Source organism: Tachysurus fulvidraco, chromosome 11 (assembly GCF_022655615.1).
Source record: "Tachysurus fulvidraco isolate hzauxx_2018 chromosome 11, HZAU_PFXX_2.0, whole genome shotgun sequence".
NCBI lineage: Eukaryota > Metazoa > Chordata > Actinopteri > Siluriformes > Bagridae > Tachysurus > Tachysurus fulvidraco.
This window is the reverse complement of record NC_062528.1, coordinates 15,930,552-15,947,905: the sequence shown is the minus strand read 5'-3', so window position 1 is coordinate 15,947,905 and position 17,354 is coordinate 15,930,552. Positions and strand designations below refer to the sequence as shown.

The window sequence follows — 17,354 nt, the reverse complement described above, 5'->3', positions numbered from 1 at the left end:
TCATTTTGCAGTAATTCCAATTGAAATATACACAAACCTAGGTTACCTGGAGATGGTAAAGGTCTAGATAGTCCTCCAGCTGGTCTTCTGTTCAGGGGGTAGGCTGAATTTTTGGGTCGCGTACCAGAGTCTGGCTTAGCAAAGGGAGATTCTAAACATGGGTTTGCTGGTGTCACAACTCCCTCCATAGTTTCAGATTCTAATAAAAAAAAATTTTTTTTTTTGAGAGTTAAATAGAAAGTCACATCATAGCATTACATCACAGAAACATGTGCTTATGTATTTTAAAACAGACCTGGTTGAGGACATGGACTGTGTGCAATTGTGCGATTTTCTCCCTGGTCATCCAGTTCTTCTGTTGGCTTCTCCTGAACTGGTGGTCGTACCTCCATGACTCGGCATGTGTACTTACAGCGGCGACGTGGGTTTAGTGTGCTCCAGTACCACCGAGAACATCTGATTAAAATATTACACATGAACAGTAAGGCCCCGTTCACACTGCAGGTAAAAGTGGCCCAAATCCGATTTTTTTGGGGTCAAGTGACCAGGTCAGTCTTCTTCAGGAGTAGTGAACACTCAAATCTGGCCCAGATCTGATTTTTTCAAATCAGGTCTGGGTCACTTCCATAGGTGGTCCTGAATCAGACCCAAATCTGATTTTTTCCAATGTGGCCGCAGTGTGAACAGCCAAGGCGGATTTGATGCAACTTTTACGTCAATCTACATCGACATTCATCACAATTATGCACCGGCGGAGACTTTTTTTTGCTTAACACAAACAAGAACGTGACACAAACGTGACTGGTAACGTGTGCGTGTGTGTGTTAAGAGTGTTATATAAAGTGGTTATGTGAACCAGCTCATAATGTTTGCATTGAATACATCACATTACTTCCTCCATAACCTTGCCAACTTTTTAGCGCAACTGCGTGCTGCGTGTGACGTCATCGTTATTGTTCGTTTGCGCATGCGGGTCAGTTCGAAACAGCAAACACTTCACACTGGTATCTGATATAGGCCACATTTTAAAAGGTAATGTGAACAGCCAAACAAAAAAATCTGATCTGAGCAAAATATCCGAATTGAGCATTAAGACTTGCAGTGTGAACGTGGCCTAACATACACCCATGAGCAACATAAGTGAATTGCAGAGTCAGCAAAAATTTGATTGACAATTTCACTGCTGATGAATATTTATAAAGATTTTTCAGACAGACATTTTCTAAGATTAGGACTGTAGTAAAGGCTTCATCTAAGGAAAAATTAAAAAGTTACAAACTACTGTGACTCTATTAAAAATTCAACCACAATACAATCTTTATAGTCAGTATAAATGTATGTTGTATTAAAATTAAACGTAATGGCAATGAAATATGCAGACAAAGTTACATCGTTTCCATCTAAAGCACTAAAGTCTTTTTTTTCCCCACTAGTTTATACTTTCATACAAGATCGAATGACCAACGGTGAGATTTAAAAATTACTTACTCATAACCAACTGGAACAAGTTTTCCTTGAGCAGCTGACAATTCATTTAGCTTCCCAAGTTTTCTGATTTTAAGTGAGCCTAAACATAAAAAAAAAAAAAAACAGGTAACTGCACAGAGCTGAGGACAACAACAAAAACAAATACTAAATCTGATCAAATGAACACTTTTTCTGTGGCCTTGAGATGCTTACCAATCATCATATTAATATATTCTGGTTCTAATCCTGTCGAAAACTTCCTGCGAAGGCTGATCCCCTCAAAGTCCACGTAAACCCTCCGAAGAACTTCAAACCCTTGTCCAGAAATGATCTGGAACATCAAAAATTGAGAGAACATTCAAAACCATTTCTATTGTAAATGCATGAGGGTAATTAAAATAAAACATGTTTTTAAAAAAAAAGCAGAAAGCAATACTTTTCCACTGATAAGATCACGATGCTTGTAGCAGAAGACTTTCTTGTCATCCTGGAAGACACAGCTGCGAGAACGGGCACACATAAAGTGGTAGTTGCTTTGGCAGGAGGTAAGGCAGCAGCCCACTGTTGCCCCAGTCTGGTTACATCGTTCACAACGCTGTGGAATATTTTGATGTGCGAGAAATGAGGAAAAGATTCTCTAAAAGGATATTGTAATATATTAAAAACAGTTTATCAAATTCCAAAATACTGAGCTAAGACATGCAGCAAAACAATGCAGAGTCAATTTTTAATAGTAATTAATTGGACAGACACCGGAAATTATAGCTTTATTTTTTGTTTTCATCCATTACAGAATTTGGGAGCATTAAGACGCTCACTAGTAAACCTGGATATCGGATTACACAAAGCAATTGATAGCTTAATGTAAGCTAACTTGCATAAAAAAATGTCAGTTTAAATTCACAGCACTTAACATTATTAGCTTTATGCAATATAATGGTTAACCTAATATTAGTTAACTAGCCAATATAACCAACTGTTGTAATTAAATACTAATTATCCTAATGTCGGCTAGCTTAACAACCTTGTTTACAACCGTTCATTAGCATCATGGAGAGACTACAAGCTAGGTATTCTTAATTGAATCACATAATACTTGATCATTAACTAGGCTAACTATTAATTAACATTGTTTTGTATAGATATATAGACACTAATGATGCTAAAGGACAATGCGCCTACTTCTGTTTTTTTTTTTTTGTTTTGTCTATAGGATTGTATTTTGGCAGAAAAAAAAACAAAACATGCAGATTAAAAAGCAGATTTTTCAGCTGGCGATAGAGTTGCGGCTAACAGTGTAATAGACCCACTAGTTGTCACTCTTAATCAATCAATCAATCAATCAATCAATCACAACCAGTCCTTGATACTGCATGTAATATAACAAGATATCTTTAGCCTTTTCTAAGCCTTTTTGTGCAGCAGCCATTTTAAAATAAGTGCTTTGGGGAGAATAAAGTAACATACCATAAGGCGACCTCTAGCAACTGCATTATGCACATGCATCAAGCAGCCGTTATCCTCCTCGAACACTTCAGCTGACCACATTGCGCAGTTGACATGAGCCCACTCATTTTGTCCAAGATACAGCAGACGACCAGCTTCCTGTTGATTAAAAAAAACACCACCCTTTTTAAACACGGTTCATGAGACAGTTGGTGGGGTTTCACCTTCTTGTATTTTACTTTGGGTAAATACACAGATTTTTACAAGCACAGCAGTTTGAAAATGAATTGTTATTGGGTGTGACCATGGCTTGCTTACACTAGATTTTGCATCGCCATATTTCTGACACAAGACGCACTGCCGCTCATCATCTTTTGACCACCCAGTGTCCAGATCTCTTGATGGTCGTGATTTTTTCCCTGCCACAGCACCAAAAACATACAACAAATTTGTTATTTGTGGAGTTTGCTAAATATATTAGTCATTTAAAAAAAAAGGAGAGAGACAGACAAAAACAAAAAACCTGATATTTGCAATTACCTGTTAGTCTGAGTCTCATGCTCAAGTCTCTATATTGGCCACTGACAGGCCTGCGAGACACAGGGGTAGCAATATCTACCCCATCTTCTCTTTTGACCTCTGTAAGACCTCCTGCTTGCTTGGTGTTCACAGTCCTGCTCTTCTCCTCTTGTTCCCGCCATTGGGCAAATACATGCTCAGTTGTTGGTGGTATTACAGCATTCGAGAGCATTCCACTAAACAAATAACAGAACAACAAAAATAAAAGAAAAGAAAAGAAAAGAAATTTTAAAAAAAGCAGAAGTATAACACCTCTCTTAGCTTTACAAAATGTATTGTTGCAGTGCAGGTGTTTTCAATGTAAGCTGCAGACGGAGTGGAGGTGGGTTGAACTGGAAGGTAACATGTATTTTTAAGGCCAGTCTACATAATTCAGCTAATTTGGGCTTTCAGTGATAGCTGTAATCAGAGTGTTTGTTTGTGAACAAACTGTCAGAATGTGCAAAACACACACAAACAGCAAAGAGAACTTAAACAGAGCAAAAGCTGCAACCTGCTTAAGAACTCTTTTCAGTTGTTCTTTTATTTAATATATTCAATTCAAGTTTATTTAGATTTTAATATATCACACCAAGTGTGCTGAAAGGTTTGGTGTAAATCAACATGAGCCCAGAGCTCTGCATGAATTACACCTGAGACTACTTCTGCTCCCGCACACACCAGGTTCTACATTCATACCAAATATCCTGGTCAATTGTATTTATGTTTTAATAATAAAAACAGTTCTCATCAAACTGAGTAATGAACATACATAAATTAAATAGATGTGTACAGAAGTAAATGGGTACAGTATATAAAAACACTCACACTTGCAAATGTTTAGAGCGTGGATCCCATACTTTAGGATCTTGACTGTTGAACCAGCTGAAAACCTCTTCCATGAGCTGAATGAGAAATTGGTAAGAAAAAAAAAGTTAAAATATATAATGCTTTACTATTAATACAGATACAATTCAACGGCTGGAAAACACAGATCAATCTAAGCACCATGTGCTTCTTGACTTAACCACCACATGATTAAGATGCCAAACATTAGTTTTCTTAAATACTGAGTAAAATGAAGCAGGTGGACACTTATGCTGGTGGACACTTATGGTATTACTCTTTTTACACAGCTATAAACAGAGTACGGACTGAATCTGACCTTCAGATAGTAAGAGCGAGCCAGAGCAGTTGGCTTTTGGTCATCTGGAAAGGTTTCTTCTTCCTCTAGATTTTTGCGGATCACTCTCACCACATCCTCATGGAAAGATTTCTGCAGAGACACAAACAGGTATTTTATCAAATTGTCTAAAAGATGACACATGCTTTAAGTGAATTATTTTACAGAACCCAGGATATAGCCAAAAGTAAATATTCCCTTCTATTTTCATTTATACAAGACATATTTTTAAAAAATATATTAGATTAGGTGTAATTTTGTTTTCACCAAATTTTCGAATTACTCACCAATGTTGTATAAAGACCTTTGTCAAACTTTTTCCCTACGGCACGCAGATCACACACAGAAAGCTCATCTCCATCACCTCTATTACCAATTTCATCCAGAGCTGCACACTAATAAGAACACAAGACGAGTTGAATGAGCAAAGTTATAACCGTGTCAAAAATTACATGGGAGTTTTAGGAGGAATCTATTTATTTGTGGAATGTGAGCCACACCTCACTGCATGTGACCAGGTGCTGAGTGAGAGTAGAGCTCAGCAGGCAGGCCAGCACCTTCTCCACACCGGCTCGGAGCTCCAGGAGCAGGAGCTCCCTCCATCCTCCTCCCTCCACGCTCTCCTGAATGACACCAGGCTGTGTTTGAGTGCAGGGTTGACAGGCATACACGACACTCTCTGGCAAACTCGACAGGATCTCATACAGGTCATCTGGAAGAACAACGGAGAACAGAAGTCAGGCATGAGAACATCTCTGCTAAAGATAAAAAATAAAATTCATTACCTGTGGAAAAATATTTTTGATATCCAGATTTAAGGCACACAACTAAGTGGAATAAATAGTAGCTCCTAATGAAAAACATGCTCTGACTAACAGCTGTGGATCTGAACTACAGAGGGTGCTGACACAGGAATGTGTGGTCAAAATGATAAAAACTTTTAGCAAAAACACCTAACTAACTCGTTATAATAGGTTCTACAGTAAGAATGGTCAAAAAGATAAATATGTTTAATATACTTTTTTGGTACACTGATTAATAATTATACCCTACTTACATTATCAGCAAACTAATAATCATCATTGATAATTTAATTAAGGCACTTTTTTCCTCCTAAAACTTGTTTGAAAACAGTTTTTCAGAATCCCACATGTCCACATTACTACTCTCTCCTTCACCCCTTAATTTGACTAACACAAGCTGATAAGAGGAACGGTAGACACCATGGAAGGGTAAAAAAAACAACTGCTGGACTAACTGGTGTCCAGAGACTCCAGTTAAGTGCTGACCATAATTACATGGCTGCAACTAGTAACAAATCTGCAGCTCTACAGCATGAGATGATGTGAGATATGAGACGAGTCACAGCTTTTCAGCATTCATGTGGTTTTCAGGAGTCAGGCTCACCAGTCAATCCCTCGCACTTGGCATGGACCCAGTGATTACATACTGAGCACTGCATCATCTGGCTCTCATAATCATTGTCCTCATAGCACTTGAAGCACATTGTGCAGTAGTTACCTAGAATAGCAATACAGCAGACAGAAATCAGGACATTTGGCTTGCGTAGTCTTTAACAGTAATAAGGAAAAGTTGTGATGGTGAACCTTTGGGATCATATATTCTACACTTAACAAAATAAAATCAGAGCCTGTTCATAGATGACTTGTATTTATAAAAAGCATGATTTCGTAATTTTTTAAGGGAGAAAAGCATTTTATCAATTAAAAAAGTAAACAACAAAACACAAATGAACAAAAACGCACAAGGAAGCTGGTTAAAGATCAGCTGTAGTTGCTAGAATACTCATTTAGTCATCACCTGATAACATGGCCAGTAACGCTTGCGTCACTGAAGATGGGAGTATAAAAAAGCCTAAGGAGTTATTAGCTGTAACTTAACCATGTATAAACCTGAAGTAATATGTACATATAAACAATGTGTGCATATTCACAGGCTAGCAGATTAACATTTTTTCTCAATTAAAAAAAAATCTTTAAATAATTTCCCAGCAGGATTTGCCATGCCAGTAACTGCAGCTTCTTAGAATTGCTCTTTTAATTAAATAAACAGATAAACATAAAACACGTTTAGGCATCTTCAATATAACTGCAATATGTTTAGTGCTCCCACCATGATCATACAGCTGAGAACAGTCAGGACAGAAGCCCTTATCGTGGTTCCACTCCGTGTCCCAGCTCTTCCCAGGAGTCACGCCACAACTCTTACACCTGATGCACGTCATACAGACCTGTGGAGAAAACACAACCAGCACAAAACAGGTCATCGGATGTTCACTGGGTGTTTAATGAAAAGAAAAAGTATTCAAATGGTTTTCTTTATTTTTATTTCTTAATTTTAAATATTTCCCCACGGTATCCATATGAAACCTTGATTTAGACTAGATTTAAAAAAAAAAACCATATAAATCATGTATCTGATCAATTTCATATAAGCCTGCTACTCGGTCTGTGAGCTTTCTAAACGAATTATAGTTCATATACTATAAGGACCCTGTAATTGATGCCAGGTCATACAGAAAAATCTGGGGTTTACTCACCCATGGCCTCTTGCGCTTGCTGGGCTTGGGATAGTTTGGCCCAAGACAGGCAGGATGATAACAGTTCTGGCATCGTTCACACTCGAGCAGAGGCTATTTGGAGACATAAACAAAGGTTTACAAACACTAACATGATGCCAGGCATATGCAGAAGTGAAAATGAGTTCAGGCCCAAAACTTTATAACAAAAGGTTCCTCATTCAATATTAAAACTGATGGTAAATTTGTGAAAGTTCAACCAACTTTAGAATGTCTGTTCTTGCGACCGCATACACGGCAGAACTTGCAGCGGCGACAGCACCAGTTCTCCTTATTCTCCTTCACCGGGCGCTCTGACGGCTCCAAGCAGAAGTAATGGAAAGGTTCGCAACACACTTGACAGAACAACATCTGGAGCAGATAAACAATGTTCTTTGGCAATGTTTTCATTTCTGTCCAATATTTAATAGACTTTAAAATGTATGTCAAAAACACACAACACTCACAGTCTGTGGAATTTAATTTTTAGAAATAATATAAATATCAACAGTACTTATTGATTCTTTTTGGGCACACAGATATGTGCAACTGTCGATTATCTATAATCTCAGTCCATACCTCATGCTGTCCTTTGCTGGCACAAAGCAGACACACAGACGAAGGCATCAGAGGCACAGAGGTTAGGATGCTCAATCCACCGGTCGACCAAACATTCTGCAAGTTGCAGTCCTCCTGTAGAGGAAAGGACAGGGACAGGAATGCACCATATTTAACTGTATTTTTGGACGGCCCAAATTAGGGTCTTGTTAAATTCAGAAGCACACAAAATAAACAAACAAACAAACAAACAAACAAATAGTACAATAAATGTGTAAGATAAGATCTCAGGACACAATCAGGTAACAAGTGAAAAAGGTTACATATCTAAACATCTTAATTATATCTGTCATTTTGCCACCCATGGTGTCACTTGTATTTTTTTGAATAAGCAATTAAACCTATTACATTATTATGATTATATTATGATTATTCAATGCATTTTAAAGCATGTTGTAATAATCATTCTAATACACAGAACTGCATTACAAAACTGAGTGATTTTATAACTATACAACAGCTTGACTTTTGATCAATGTTTACAAAAGCACACAAAACTGTTCAAACTTGAAACGAATACATAGTTAGCCTGTGTGCTTATGTTTTCCATCCTACCTTAAAGTCGACACAGATCTTGTATGTAGGCTCAGAGGGTTCACTTGCTCTCTCTGAAAAACCGTTAGCCAGCGCTGCCAGAACACTGGGTGGTGTTTGCTCCTGAGGACTCTATAAAAAAAATGTTTATATTGATTGTGTGTTACATCATCTAGTCATGCAAACAAAATGTCTAATGTTTTATCAGAAAAATTACAGAATAATAAATAATAATGCTAAAAACAGGACATATCCTAGTACACCAAGAATGAACCCCAAGCATGGTCTGCTTCACCAACTCCACTGTTGTTATGGAAATGTGATTGTGGATACCAAGCTTTGATTTACAATGTGCAAACATCCTAAGACCTGATTTTGTGTGAAAGTGATGTAAAACTAGGAGTATTCCTACTGAAATTTGGGGGCAGTCGTGGCCTAATGGTTAGAGAGTCTGATTCGTAACCCAAAGGTTGTGGGGTTCGAGTCTTGGGCCGGCCACGACTGAGGTGCCCTTGAGCAAGGTAACTGCTCCCCGGGCGCCGCAGCATAAAAATGGCTGCTCACTGCTCCGGGTGTGTGTTCACTGCTGTGTGTGTGTTCACTGCTGTGTGTGTGTTCACTGCTGTGTGTGTGTTCACTGCTGTGTGTGTGTTCACTGCTGTGTGTGTGTTCACTGCTGTGTGTGTGTTCACTGCTGTGTGTGTGTTCACTGCTGTGTGTGTGTTCACTTCAGATGGGTTAAATGCAGAGAACAAATTCTGAGTATGAGCCACCGTACTTAGCGTATGTCACGTCACTTTCACTTTCAAATATGTAAAATACAGGTTGGTGTTTTAGTAAATAGATCTGAAAACCTCTTTAGAAACAGCAATTGTGGAGGCAAATTATTATGAAAAACAGGTACTCTATTTGTGGAAGTCCACATCTGTTAGCAAAGATCACTATTCCCAGCATGTTCTCATCTTCACTGCCACCAGTATGTAAATAGAGACTGTTAAAAGGATTTTGTTCAGATGCCCCTCATTAACACAACAGACTGTTCAATTCTGAACAGTTCCGATACAGTTCTCGCAGCCATCAGCACTATGCTTAATGTGCAATAACGTGGATCTCGTGAATTTCAGTTTTGCTTTGACTCGCAAGTCTGAACTCGCTAAATCTAAGAACAAATAGCAGACTAATCGAATAGGTCAAATGTGGACTTAGACTTTTGAATTGTATTGTAAATGAACGAGTTCCACAGCTGATTTACCTTCTCAGGTTTCCGCCTGATAGGTGGAACTCTGTTAAATCCATGTCTGCGATGTCGTATCCCGTCTTCAAGGCCATCACCGACAAAGTCGTCTAATGACACAAAGTCTGTGAATAAGACACACACACACACACAAAAAAAACAATAACAATTTAGACAGACCATCAACATAACCATAAAAAAGACAAAGTAAAACAATAATAAATAAAATGCACATAAATAGACCACAGAGGCAGCTGGTCACAGTGCCATTAATGGGTGACAATGCCAAGGCTCACACAGTCTGCATTGCTATGCCAACAGTGCTGCTCAGAACACTACACAATGCAAGCCAGAGAGTTGTACACGCACCACAAAAGCCACGCGCACTGGGATTACCAAAATGTGAACAAAACAGCAGAAACCAAGTCAACCTTCGACTGATTAACATCAATCTGACTAATCAGCAGAGAACAAGAAAACAACACAGCCACAAAATTTTATCGCATAACCTCAAGCATAAATGTAAAAACAAGTGGATGCAAATATGGCTTTAAACCTCCTTCTAAAATGCCTTCATGCGTTTACCGTTGTTGCGTGGTCCAGGTGCTCTCCTCCGGGCTGGTGAGGTGGAGTGTGGTGTCCTGTTCATGTCTGGGTCGAGGTCAGAGTCATATTCCAGCAAATCGCAGTAGTAGCGTGGTTTAACAGTGCGCTTGGGTTGTTTTCGTAATGACGGGCTCTGACCGTCTCCTCCTACAGAAGTTGCCTCTGTCCCTTCACAGTCCTCATTACTTGAGTGACCAGCACTGACTAATGAGCGACGCCTCTTCATTTGTCCTGCACACACACATACAGCACACACACAGAGAAAGAGAGAGACAGACAGAGAGAGAGAGAGAGAGAGAGAGAGAGAGTTAGGAATTAATTTGTGAGATTATTTACAGCTCTCTTGTGACTTTTTGTTAAATTTACATTTCCCAAAGCAACAATAGTCAATACATAGTAGTCATGATGTGATGCTGAAATGTTTCCAAAACTGAACCACAGAAAGAACTTCATTTTCACATGTATTTTTTAAAATGAAATGCCAGACAAGTAAATGACTTGTAAAGACTCTTGAAAAAATATGAACTCAGTTAGTAAACTGCACAAGAACCAACCTTTATAGAGCTTGCCACATAGTCTCATAGCCTTCCTTTCTTCAACCTCATCACATCTCTTAAACCTTTAAGACAAAAGTATCGAGTTGAGCAATTTAATAATGCAGAATATATATTTAGTTATGTAGTTGTATGTTGTTCATTGTTGCAGTATGCTAGGATGCATGATACAAGTGTATACACTGGCTTTTCCTAGATGTTTATATTGATGTATGATAAAAGGTATTAAACTAAAAGAAGCCGATGCATTTGACTGCAATGAACACTTACACGCAGCACTGTCTTTTGGTGTTAGGGCCACCAAATTTGGGCTTGTCTAGGCAGTTAATGCACTTTCCACAGTCCTCTTCATGGAGACAGCCTTTACACTGGCCACATCGGCGTGCGTGTGCTCGGGCTTTGCGGAACTTGGGCGTCCTCTGCTCTTGCACTACGGGGCTGTCTGGGTCAGAATGTGACTCCACATCTGTAAATGTAGCACAGTACATAATTACTTATCAGGACAGAACAGACAGACTCTAACCATCTGAAAATAAATGAGCTTTTAGAACTAGAGCTACAAACAAACTACAGCTGTTACAACACGGGCTATAAAACAGTTTTTGTAAATGACTTACTGACATGTTGCAGTTAAATATATGGTGAACTGCGAACATTTCTTCCATTTTAACTGTACTGTTACCTTTAGTAGCAGGTGATGGAGAAATGCCTGATCTTTCATGTAGTGGAAGAGCGCTTAGTCTGGGGATATCGTCCGGGATGATGGCACGAGGCTGCCCCAGAACCACAGCTGCTGCTCGGCAAACATGCTTGATGCGTGGACCTCCTCTGGCTGGCTCCTAATAGACAAAAACATAGACAAGCTGAGAAACAGGGATGTGGGGTTAAGTCCTATGAGCATATTTTAGAGTGCCACAGCTTCATTCACTGTTCAGCGACATGAGGATCGCAGCATTACCTGCTCAGTAGAGGCAACGGTCTTGTCGGGACAGGAATCATTCAGCTGTTTAATCGGTTTTCGAATATGCCTCTTCCCAGCTGTGATTCGGCCTTCAGACAGGAGCTGTAAAGTCAAAGTATGAGTAATCTTTAAGTCAAACGTAAGTGCATGTGTGCTTGCACACACAACAAATAAATGCCATAGGTCTGGAGTTTAAATGTCATGACTTTTTTTTTTGATAGTGTTACAGTGAGTACATAGTTTTGCCTGAAACTTACTGATCACATGTGAATTCATAGCCATCACGATGACAGAGAAGACATGAAAATGCTTTATTACAGACCAGAACGTCATTGATTAAAAAGTTTAACTAGCATAATTCTTCTCCTGAATCTAATGTTGCGAGAGTTTGAATCACATGTCTGAACTCATGTATGCAAAAGAGTGCAGATAGAGAATTCCCGACTTCCACCCTCCCTGGTTAATGTAATGAGGTGAACTAGCTAGTAGGTGGGAAATGGCAATGATTAAAATGAATGAAAATAATCAGGTTTTTTAAAAAAAAGTCCTGTGTCCACTAGCATCTGCTGGTACAAAAACTAAAAGGTTTTAAAAAATTTTATTCATACCCCTGATGACTTGAGATGTTTCTGCTGATCAATCTTGATAAGCTGAACCTTGGCCTTCTTCAGGAGGTTGAACATGCGCTTGTTGGCCCCAGAGAGGTGAGGACGCTGAACAGTACTTTTCTCCCTTGACTCAATGACGTCCTTACTCTTTTGAGCAAAGCCTCGTTCTGACTTCTGATCTCTTGATTCAGCTCGAAACATGTTCTCAATGTCTAATAATAAAAAGATCAAAGACCCATAAGTTACTGAAAGATTTGTTTGTATGAAAATGCTATACTCTCTCATCTTTCCTGAATATAAATGCATTATATAATTATATAAACAATATTTTATATATACACACGCATACATACACAGACATAAAAGCCTTACCCATGGATTTCTTAGGAAGTGAAATGTCTGTATGGATGGAGAATTCATCTTGCATGTCATCCACCTGCTCGTCCTGATGTTGTCCCAAAAACTTGTTGCTAAGGGCCCGTACACAGATGGATACTTTACGAACAACTCCTGGACTGTCAAGATCCTCAATCTTGAGTTTAGCCTTTTCAGTCTTAACATCAGAAAGAGACTTAATTAAACTGGTTTCGTTCTCCAACTCCACCTTTGGTACCTCAGCAGGGGGTAAAACAGTTTTCACTGTGTCAGCTGATGGGAGCTTTTTCAGTTTTTTCTTGGTGGAACCAAAGTTTAGTTCATCCTTGAGTTTCTTATAGAGCTTTAGGTGCGATTGTGGTTTCTTGAATTTCATGCTCGGTTTCTTTTTCTGAGGTGGATCTATTAGTGAATCAAACGAGAAATCTTCGGCAGACAAGAAGGCCTCGTACTCCTTTTCAAGATCTTGGTCAAAGTTGTAGATCTCTGCACCTGCAGCCTGCCAATTAAAACCTGGGTCTCTGAGTAGTGATTTCCTCTTGCTGGGGAACTTTTCTTCACCTAGGTTGTCCAAGTCATTTACTGGCTCCAGCTTAGATTCTTCAGCAGAAGACAAATCAAGATCTAACTGAGCTTCGGGTAGTTCAGACAGAAGATCTTCCTCGTCCTGTGATAGAACAGAGGAATGCTCATCTCTCTCTTCGCCATCATCTTGTTTCTTTGATTTTGGATTCAACCCCAACTGGTGTCCTTTCTTCTGCGCATTCCTCCGAGGCAGATCTGACATGTCAGCATCATCCATAAATCTCTTTGGTGTTTTTATTACCCGTGAAGACCGGGCACTGACAACAGGCATTATAAAATGCTTAATGTTTTTAACACATTTCGTTTTACCAGGTTGGACTTCAACAGAATCGGAGTCAGATTTTTCATGAACAGCAGCTTTTTCTTGTTCCTCATTTCTATGAACACAAAGCTCACGCTCCACTTGCAGTGCAAAAAGCTTTGCTCTCCTTTTTTTGTCTTCAAGAGTGTAAGGAAGACTTGATGAAACGTGCCTGTTTCTGTACTTCGTTTTCAGTATGCCAACTAGCTTGGACCGTGCTGGCTCAGACGTTACAACTGCTGGGCAACCATCAGACCCTTCTTCTGTTAACTGTCTTTGGGGCAACCTTTTTCTTCGAGCTTTTAACCGATGCCCTATGAAAGATCTGCGTCTTTTCTTGCTTTGCTTGATTGGTTTCTGAACATGACAAGGAGGATCTGCTTGAAAAGTGAGGGGCATTTGTGGATCTAAAATCAAGACTTCAGTTGATGGCTCCTTCTGAGTCTTAACCTCGGGTGGTGTTTCAGTTGCTGGTTGAGGTGGAAGTGCAGCACAATCGACACTTGTGGGTTTAGTTACCCCAGACATTGGTGCTGCAAATCTTGAGAGAGAGACTTTTGCTTGACCAGAATCCTGAACAGAGCACTTCCTTGGGTTAGGCTTTTCATGTAATTCTGGTAACTCCCCTAACTTGGGTTCAGCTTCAGTGACTGGAGCTTCCGCCTCAGAGGCCGGAGCTTCCGCCTCAGAGGCCGGAGCTTCCGCCTCAGAGGCCGGAGCTTCCGCCTCAGGGCCCGGAGCTTCCGCCTCAGGGCCCGGAGCTTCCGCCTCAGGGCCCGGAGCTTCCGCCTCAGAGGCCGGAGCTTCCGCCTCAGAGGCCGGAGCTTCCGCCTCAGAGGCCGGAGCTTCCGCCTCAGAGGCCGGAGCTTCCGCCTCAGTGGCCGGAGCTTCCACCACTGCAGCTTCCACCACCGTCTCAGTGACAGAACTCTCAGTATCAGCAATCATTTTAGAATTGGGGTCATTAGCAGAAGGAACACTCTTAGATTTCCTCTTGCAAGTTGTCCAAGGTTTATGCCTTACACGCTTCTTTCGAGGAGAGTTGAGACTCAATCTATGCCTAGCCTTAGGTATGAGTGGAGGAGCTTTAGTTTCTACCTGGTTCTCTATTTCTGCAGAAGTCTGACAACCAGGTTCATTCAAAAGCTCTGTCGGTTTAGGTGTAGTTGTGGCTTGCTGGACTGAAAAAGACTGTTTTAATCTGTCGTGTTTTCCTGGTGAGGAAACAACCTTTTTCTGTAGGGTAGGAACAAAATCCTTACCCGTCAGCTCTTCATCCATCTCTATGGCAGCCTCTGGAAGCATTTCTTTTACAACCTCAACTGCACCAGACACCTGGGGCTCCTCCCCACCTTTTCTTAAGGTCGCCTCATCTTCATTTCTCAAACTTGTCCCAGCAGTCATTCCTGAGCTCCCCTCACTGCAATTTCTTGACTCTCTCTCATTGTTATCCTTTCTTGAGGTCTCCTTCTCACATTTTTCAGAGGTCACCCCAGCCTTTCTTGAGATCTCATCATCTTTCTCTATGATGTCTGTGTTTTCTAAGCCGCAGGTAACATTAACAGTTTTTAACAATTCCTTACTTTCTGGCTCTTGCAGAGTGTTAATCTCTGAAGTGTCAGCTGGACTAGATGTAGGTTCTGCTGAAACATCTAGGTCTTTTGCACATTTTGAGGGACATTTTGTCTCGTTGCTAAGGCTTTCTGGTGCTTTGCTTAGATTTTCTTGGGTTGGTGGACTAACAGTTTTGCTTTTGCACTTTACCAGTGTTAAGGTCCAAATAAACTTGCTGCATTTCTTACGAAACCTGGCTTTCGGGTTTCGTATTCGTGTCAGTTTTAAGCCTGGGATTCCCACAAAGTTGTTCTCTATGGAGTCTCCTGTCGGTTGCTGAGACAAAGCATCAAAGTTCTCTGCACTCTTTTCTGCAATTTTGTCTTTCCGATTTCTCTTCTTCCGTTTTTTCTTTTTCTTCCTAGAAGGTGGTTTAGGCTCCCCGACTGTTGACACCTCTAAAATCGACTCCGACAACGTAGCCTCATCTTTGTGGTCTCCGGATTGCTCAACGTGGCTTGAGTCTAATCTGTTCCGTCTCCGAATCACCAGCTTTTTAACTTCTGTGCTTTCTTCTGACACGCTGTCTGTTGGTTCTGTCTTCTTTGCACCAGTGTTTAGCTCTACAGCGTCACCACATGATGTTGAACGAGTCTTGCGGGTTGGCTTCCTCAACTTTTCCTCTACTTTTCGGTCATCAACCTTTGCATCTGGCACACTCTGCGGAATGGATGCGGATCGCCCTCGCCTTCGCGTAATGACCTCTTCCTTCACCTCAGTTGAACTACTTTCTGGGGCTTTTGCACCTCTCTTTAATTTCACTTGTGCAGATGAGACTATGGCACATTGATTTTCCTTAGTTTTAGACTGCTGGGATGCATCTACCTTAACTCTCCTCTTAGTCACTAACTTGATAGTGATCCTTGGAGCAGATGAAGCATCGTCTTTCACAGAGCCTCTTTTTCGTCTTCGTTTTGTTAGCTTAACTGAGCTAGAAATAGCATCTTCAGTCAAAACATCATTACAAGACTCTGCTTTGCTGTGAAGCTCCTGTACAGATCCAGAATCAATCGGAGGTGCTTGACCCTTCTCTACAGCTGGGGCTGTTGCAGAAGCTGGTCTCCGACGCACTCTTTTTGACGAATTTGTTGATGCCCGATTACCTGGGAGAACAAAATAAGATTTAAAATAGAGAAATTTCTGTCATTTGAGCTTCTAGATGAGGATGAAATTATGACAAATGTAATAGAAAAATCAGCTGAAAATCTCAGGTGTGAGATTCAATTTAATACATCTGTGCCCATAATAATAATAATAATAATAATGATAATAAATCATTTTTACAAATTAAGACACTAAGAACCCTCAAACACCCTGCAAAAATAAATAACACATTAACAGGGTTTCCATTTATACTTAAAAGCAAAATAAAGTACCGGGTAAGCTTTTAAGATTATCTTCATTATCTTATCAAGGGTGCAGGCTGTGTGTTTAATATTTTACTTACGTTTGCGACGATTTCTTCTGGACTGTTCAAGAACAAAGTTACTTTCATTTTCAGCCTCAAAACCTTTAAATTCAGATCCCTGAAAGAACAAAGGTAGAGGTTAGAAATATTTCTCATGTATTATGCCTGTGTTAAATTTTTCTGAATACATCTTGTTAACTATTTTAGTGACATACACCAGGTGCCAACCACCGTATAGTGCAGGGGTCGGCAACCCGCGGCTCCGGAGCCGCAGCAAGTGGCTCTTTCATTCCTCTGCTGCGGCTCCCCGTAGATTTGGAAAATAAACATTTAATTTAATTTTTTTATTTTTGTTAGTTAGTTTTTAAAAAAAATGTAATTCTAAATTCTAAGATCATGATGCTCTTGTAACATTAAAATAAACCGTGTTTAATTATTTTTTTTTTTGGTCGCTCAAAATATGCGTCATACCTGCCGCATTTTTGGTTTGCTGCAGCCGGCAAGTAAATTTTTTATGTCATGCAGGGCGTTCAAGTGTCACGCATTGAGAGTGACAGTCACGCATTTGGGTCTTTTCTCCCGCCGCGCATCATATTCTCACGCAGAAAAAACTTTTTGACTATCATATATTTAATAAGCCGCAGCGCCCAAAATGTATCAGTCCTCACTGCTGTCTCTTCTGTGGAACTGGGCAGGAATCAAGGAGTTCTTAGTCGAGCCTGAC

At 40.1% G+C, this 17,354-nt stretch overlaps 1 protein-coding gene across 2 annotated transcripts in view; it reads right to left on the bottom strand.

Moving 5' to 3' along the window:
• Positions 1–17,354, bottom strand: part of kmt2bb (lysine (K)-specific methyltransferase 2Bb) — a 33,536-nt gene that overhangs the window by 11,913 nt on the left and 4,269 nt on the right. Inside the window, exons 2-28 of one of the 2 annotated variants that reach the window (XM_027145806.2) lie at positions 16,670–16,748; positions 12,720–16,325; positions 12,348–12,559; positions 11,737–11,841; positions 11,461–11,617; positions 11,049–11,244; positions 10,779–10,843; positions 10,204–10,455; positions 9,637–9,743; positions 8,406–8,516; positions 7,812–7,925; positions 7,458–7,604; positions 7,215–7,307; positions 6,788–6,905; positions 6,062–6,175; positions 5,155–5,366; positions 4,942–5,049; positions 4,637–4,747; positions 4,300–4,376; positions 3,454–3,668; positions 3,232–3,332; positions 2,935–3,072; positions 1,904–2,062; positions 1,681–1,798; positions 1,489–1,567; positions 296–456; positions 47–199 (exon numbers count right to left, since the gene is read on the bottom strand). In XM_027145806.2, coding sequence (XP_027001607.2) covers positions 47–199; positions 296–456; positions 1,489–1,567; positions 1,681–1,798; positions 1,904–2,062; positions 2,935–3,072; positions 3,232–3,332; positions 3,454–3,668; positions 4,300–4,376; positions 4,637–4,747; positions 4,942–5,049; positions 5,155–5,366; positions 6,062–6,175; positions 6,788–6,905; positions 7,215–7,307; positions 7,458–7,604; positions 7,812–7,925; positions 8,406–8,516; positions 9,637–9,743; positions 10,204–10,455; positions 10,779–10,843; positions 11,049–11,244; positions 11,461–11,617; positions 11,737–11,841; positions 12,348–12,559; positions 12,720–16,325; positions 16,670–16,748 — 7,108 coding nt within the window. The remainder of the gene's footprint in view (positions 1–46; positions 200–295; positions 457–1,488; positions 1,568–1,680; positions 1,799–1,903; positions 2,063–2,934; positions 3,073–3,231; positions 3,333–3,453; positions 3,669–4,299; positions 4,377–4,636; positions 4,748–4,941; positions 5,050–5,154; positions 5,367–6,061; positions 6,176–6,787; positions 6,906–7,214; positions 7,308–7,457; positions 7,605–7,811; positions 7,926–8,405; positions 8,517–9,636; positions 9,744–10,203; positions 10,456–10,778; positions 10,844–11,048; positions 11,245–11,460; positions 11,618–11,736; positions 11,842–12,347; positions 12,560–12,719; positions 16,326–16,669; positions 16,749–17,354) is intronic. The other variant, XM_027145815.2, reaches the window with a different exon arrangement.